The 5,811-nt window shown below is 42.4% G+C and overlaps 1 protein-coding gene across 1 annotated transcript in view; it reads left to right on the top strand.

The window, feature by feature from the left end:
- LOC104413670 overlaps window positions 1–2,390 on the top strand; it is a 5,011-nt gene extending 2,621 nt beyond the window's left edge. Inside the window, exons 3-5 of the mRNA XM_010024735.1 lie at window positions 471–1,044; window positions 1,750–1,889; window positions 2,011–2,390. Coding sequence (XP_010023037.1) covers window positions 471–1,044; window positions 1,750–1,889; window positions 2,011–2,390 — 1,094 coding nt within the window. The remainder of the gene's footprint in view (window positions 1–470; window positions 1,045–1,749; window positions 1,890–2,010) is intronic.
- The last annotated feature ends 3,421 nt before the right edge of the window (window positions 2,391–5,811 follow it).

Genomic DNA, 5,811 nt, shown 5'->3' on the forward strand with positions numbered 1-5,811 from the left:
AGGGAAAGAACAATGAGAGGTAGAATTTTTGGTGGACACATGAGCAACATACTCAGTTTTAAATCAAGCTTTAATACTCCTGGGGAACGACTATATTATAGTAAAAGGGGCGACTGGCCAAACTGAAAAGGCATATTTTTGTAAGCCACTGAGATATAAATTAGGGAAACAATGAGGTATCCACAAATTCCTATACATGCCTAACTCCCCAAAGGCACTATTGGGAAGGGATTTATTGGAACAATTGGATGCAAAGATTACATTCGAGAAAGGGGAAATTACTCTGGAGGTGAAAGATCAACAATATATACAGATACTAAGTTTAGTTTTAACCAGTCTCCGCGAAGGAGGAAAGGTTGGTGAAGAGGTCTTAGACCAGGTATATCCTGGGGTATGGGCTACCAATACACCCAGAAGAGCAAAGAATGCTCCGCCTGTTTAAGTTAGACTCAAGGAAGGTTGGTAACCAGTAAGAATTAAGCAATATCCCCTAAAGAAAGAAGACAGAGAAGGAATCCAGCCAGTGATCAAAAAGTTTTTACAATTAGGATTATTGAAAGAATGTGAGTCTGATTTTAACACCCCTGTATTACCTGTTCACAAACCAGGCGGGTCGTACAGAGTGGTCCAGGACTTACGACCTGTAAATAAAATAACTGAGGACCTTTACCCAGTAGTGGCAAACCCATATACCCTGTTGACTGTATTAACACCTGAACTAACTTGGTTTACTGTATTAGATTTGAAGGATGCCTTCTTTTGCCTTCCTCTCCATGAAGCCAGCCAGAAATTGTTTGCATTTGAATGGGAAAACCCCAGAAGTGGTATTAAGACCCAGCTCACTTGGACGGTGTTGCCACAAGGATTCAGGAAGAGTTCTACCATCTTTGGCAACCAGCTCGCAAAGGACTTGGAATGCTGGGAGATCCCGCCTGGAGAAGGGAGATTGTTACAGTATGTAGACCATATCTTGATCGCTACCAAAACAGAAGACGAATGTGTGACCTGGACGGTGAGTCTGTTGAATTTTTTGGGGCTTCAAGGGTACTGAGTATCCAAGAAGGTGGCCCAAATAATACAACGTAGCGTGGTCTATCTGCGCTACGAAATCAGTGCTGGACAACAAACTCTGGGACAGGCACGCAAAGAGGCCATATGCCAAACCCAGAGACCACAGACGGTAAAAGAGTTATGGACTTTCTTAGGAATGACCGGGTGGTGCCGATTATGGATTTATAACTATGGACTACTAGTTAAACCATTATACGCATTGATAGACACAGGACAGAAGCCCCTTGAATAGAACAAGGAGACCACACAGGCCTTTGAGCTACTGAAAAAAGCTCTGATGTCGGCTCCGGCCTTAGGACTCCCAGATGTAAGTAAACTGTTTTTCTTCTTTTCCCACGAGAAACAGGGGGTTGCCCTGGGAATACTAGCACAAGATCGGGGCCCATATCGATGAGCAATTGCCTACTTTTCCAAACAGTTGGATACAACTGCAAAGGGTTGGCGTGGATGCTTACGAGCAGTTGCAGCTGTAATATTAAACATACAAGAAGCCAGAAAATTCACTTTGGGTCAGAAAATGACTGTTTTAGTGTCTCATACAATATCCACAGTGCTGGAAGCAAAGGGTGGACACTGGCTTTCTCCACAAAGATTTCTGAGATATCAGGCCATACTGGTAGAGCAGGATTATGTAGAAATTATAGTTACTAACATTGTTAACCCAGCCTCTTTCCTCAGTGGGAATACAGGAGAACCAGTACATCATGACTGCTTGGAGATGATTGAAACAACATATGCAAGCCACCCAGATTTGAAGGACAGCCCTACAGAAGACGGGGAAAACTGGTTTACAGATGGGAACAGTTACATCTTGAGTGGTAAGAGACATGCGGGGTACGCCATTACCACCAGTCGAGAAGTAAGTGTCGGGACCTCTGCCCACAAACACCTCTGCATAGAAGGCAGAAATAATTGCTTTAACCTGTGCCCTGGAATTAGCCCAAGGCAAAGTAGTGAATATATATACAGACTCGGAATATGCCTTTGGAGTTGTGCATGCACATGGAGCAATCTGGAAAGAAAGAGGATTGCTGAGTTCTCAAGGGAAGAACATCAAGCATGCAGAAAAAATTCTGAGACTATTGGAGGCAGACCAGCATCCTGAGAAAGTAGCAATTATGCATATTAAGGCACACCAGAGAGTGAGCTCAGAATTGGAGAAAGGAAATGAGCTGACAGACAGAGAGGCAAAACAGGTAGCCAAAACGGAAGTAAAGACAGAGGGGGGTTTAGTCCCAAACGGGCAAATTTCTCTAGAAGGTAAACCAGAATATACTAAAGATGACCAGAAGCTTATTAGAGATTTAGAAGGATCATAAAATGAAGAAGGATGGGCCCACACTCCGCAGTGAAAGTTAATCATTCCCTTCTGCCTATTACGGCATTTGATAAGGGAAGAACATAGGAAAAGGCATTGGGGAACGGAGGCTTTATACAAACATTTAAATAGAGAAATTGTGGCCAGAAACTTATACACCACAATAAAACAGGTGACTCAGCAGTGTGATCTCTGCCTCCAGACTAATCCCAAGAATAACCCTAAACCAGAAATGGGCCAAATTGGGAAAGGAAATGGATCTGGACAACAGTGGCAGATTGACTTCACAGAACTCCCAAGAAAAGGGGGGTACCAGTATTTATTAGTATTGGCTGATACCTTTCCAGGCTAGCCAGAAGCACTCCCGACCAGGACAGCCAGGGCTCTGGAAGTAACTAAGATACTGGTACAAGAAATATTACCACACTTCGGGGTTCCAGTTGTCATATCCTCTGATAGGGGACCACATTTTATCTCAAAAGTGATACAACAAATTAGCCACTATTTGGGTGTAGATTGGCAGCTTCATACCCCATATCACCCTCAGTCAAGTGGCCATGTAGAGAAAATGAACCACTTAATTAAACAGCAAATTGTGAAACTGGGACAAGAAGCAAACCTGACATGGCCTCAGTCTCTTCCCTTAGTCCTTTTATGCATACGAACCAGATCAAGGGTGAGGGAAGGGCTGAGCCCCTTTGAAATTTTGTATGGACGACCCTATGGAATACAAAAGAGAATGCTGGGGATGAGATTATGACTTCCTACATAGTAGCATTAAGCAGACAGCTTAATAAAATCAGAAAATATGTAATTGGAACTTGCGGAAGAGGTTTGGATGGACCAGTTCATAATATACAACCTGGAGATTATGTATACATTAAGACTCTTGCAGAAAACTCTGGAGCCGCAGTGGGAGGGGCCGTTCCAGGTACTCCTTACCTCCTTCACCGCAATCAAGATCAAAGAACAAAACGCTTGGATACATTACACCAGAGTGAAGAAGGCGCCACAAAAAATACGGACTTCAGAAGCCAAGGGACCCCTTAAACTCAAGCTACATAGACAAAATACTAAGGTAGCTATGTAATTTCCGTAAATCTATAAACGGTAGGACAACTCTGTAACACTATAAATGGAACGGATGGCTAAAAGGGCTTTAGCTTGTGTGATTTTGATCGGCTTATATTGGACTGATAAAATTATAGCATGGAACCAGAATGTGTATCTAATTTTGCTTAAGGAAACTGCCAAACAACATGACCTATCTGACTGTTGGGTTTGCACCCAAATGCCTAAAAGTGCACAAGGAGGATTTCCCTTAGGCGCAACCCCTCTAACTACAGAAAAGCATAATACTGAGAGTCAATCTATGAACCTGGGTCATTACGTGAGCATTCCAGATAGAGACTTGACTTCTACATTTCAGTTTGACCTTGACCTTACCACGTTGTTTAACAAAACTAAGATTAACTGTGTGCAACGATGTTCTCTGAAGAGTATTGATAGTAATATGGGAGGTAATTCAACAGACAAAGGTTGTAGAGATACTATATTCATAGGGAAATTCCCCAGTTGCTCATCTTACTGGCAATATGGAGCAGCAAATATGTGGGATAAAAAGCAAACTAAAAACAAGGCCACAAACAACACGGAAAGGATGGCCAGTCCCGCCAGGCAAGGGACTATATTGGTTGTGCGGAAATACAGCACGCAAGGTCTTGCCATTGGGATGGAAAGGCGAATGTGCCATAGGCCCAGTATACCCATATGTCACGGTGATTAAGCAATTAGATAAAGGATGGATTCAGACATCCTTAAAACGTGTGAAGCGCACAACTCCGCTCACTGAGAGACCCACTGTGTTTCACAGTTTTGCAAGATGGTTTATACCTTGGTTAGGGGTAAGTGAACTAGAAAAAGCTATTGTAAACCTTTCCGCTAAGCTAGAAACATCGTTTAAGGCTACCGCAGATGCTATAGCAGCACAACGGTTAGAAATACAAAGCCTCTCAAAGATTGCTTTGCAAAACAGGATGGCATTAGACATGCTATATGTTAAAGAAGGGGGTGTTTGTAAAGTGATCAATGATTCATGTTGTAGTTATGTAGACCAGCAACAACGTATTTCCACTGACTTATCCGAGATCTGGAAACAGCTTAGTGCTTTCCACAAAATAACACTAGACAGTACTTCATGGGGATTTGAAGAATTATGGGAGAAATTAACCTCTTGGTTACCGAACTTAACATGGCTAAAACAATTGTTTGTCATGGTAATAGTGATAGTCTTTTTGACTATAATTCTTTGCCTAACAATCCAATATTCTTTGTGCTGCTTTCAAAGTACAGGAGGTTCTTATAGTGAATGGAAGAAGAATCAACTTGGCCAAAAACGTGAATCTGATAAGTACTTTGAGGAGATGTTATAATGAGATTGAACCTAGTAAACAAATTTACTACTTTTATAGAAAAGGGGGGACTGAAATAGGGAATTGTAGGTTAGGTAATCATTAAGTTGTAACATGTTTTATAAAGAAGCTTTGTGACTCGTTACGAACGGCACTTCCTGAAATCAGCAAGAATTAGATAAAATTAGTAGTTTCTCACAAGAACTAGTTCCTAACTGGCTGAAGCGGACCTTGTAGTTTGGAGAGAACCCAAGAGAACTTTGAGCATGCACAAAACCAAGGGGTGAAGAGTGCATGGCGAGGAAGACCTATGGCCTTCACCCCCCACAACCCCAGAAGACCACCACCAGAAGACACTGCACAAGCGCAAGGAGGAGGAGCCCTAATTTTAATGCGAAGCGGGGACAGGTCATACATACGTATAGGTGTATTAGGAAATCTCATGTATATGCAACAGTTACTGTATAAATTTAGAGCAAATTGTCACGACAGGTGCACACGGTTTTGGTGGGACTACCCCCTGTGCTGCCCAGCACTGAATAAACATACCTACTTTACAGTCTTACAGATTGTGGAGTCTGCTTTCCGCATGTCAATAGGACAAGAGGAAATGGCCTGAAGCTGTGCCAGGGGAGGTTTAGGCTGGATATTAGGAAAAGCTTTTTCAACAAGAGGGCAGTCAGGCATTAGAACAGGCTGCCCAGGGCAGTGGTGGAGTCACCGTCCCTGGAAGTGTTCACAAACTGTGTAGATGAGGCCCTCAGTGACATGGTTTAGTGGTAGCCTTGGCAGTGCTCAGGTAAAGGCTGGACTTGATGATCTTAAAGGTCTTTTCCAACCTAGCTGACTCCTGTGACTTTTCATGTGAATTTCGCTCCAGAGCTAGATTATTATTGTTGTTATTACTACTATTGTTCTTGAAATTTTTTAATTTACTATTTATTTTCATTTTCACTAGAATCATTTAATCCTGCGTACAAGGCTCTACAACTCTTGAGCTTCTCACATGTT

Source organism: Nestor notabilis, unplaced genomic scaffold (genome assembly GCF_000696875.1).
Source record: "Nestor notabilis isolate BGI_N333 unplaced genomic scaffold, ASM69687v1 scaffold2882, whole genome shotgun sequence".
Lineage (NCBI taxonomy): Eukaryota > Metazoa > Chordata > Aves > Psittaciformes > Psittacidae > Nestor > Nestor notabilis.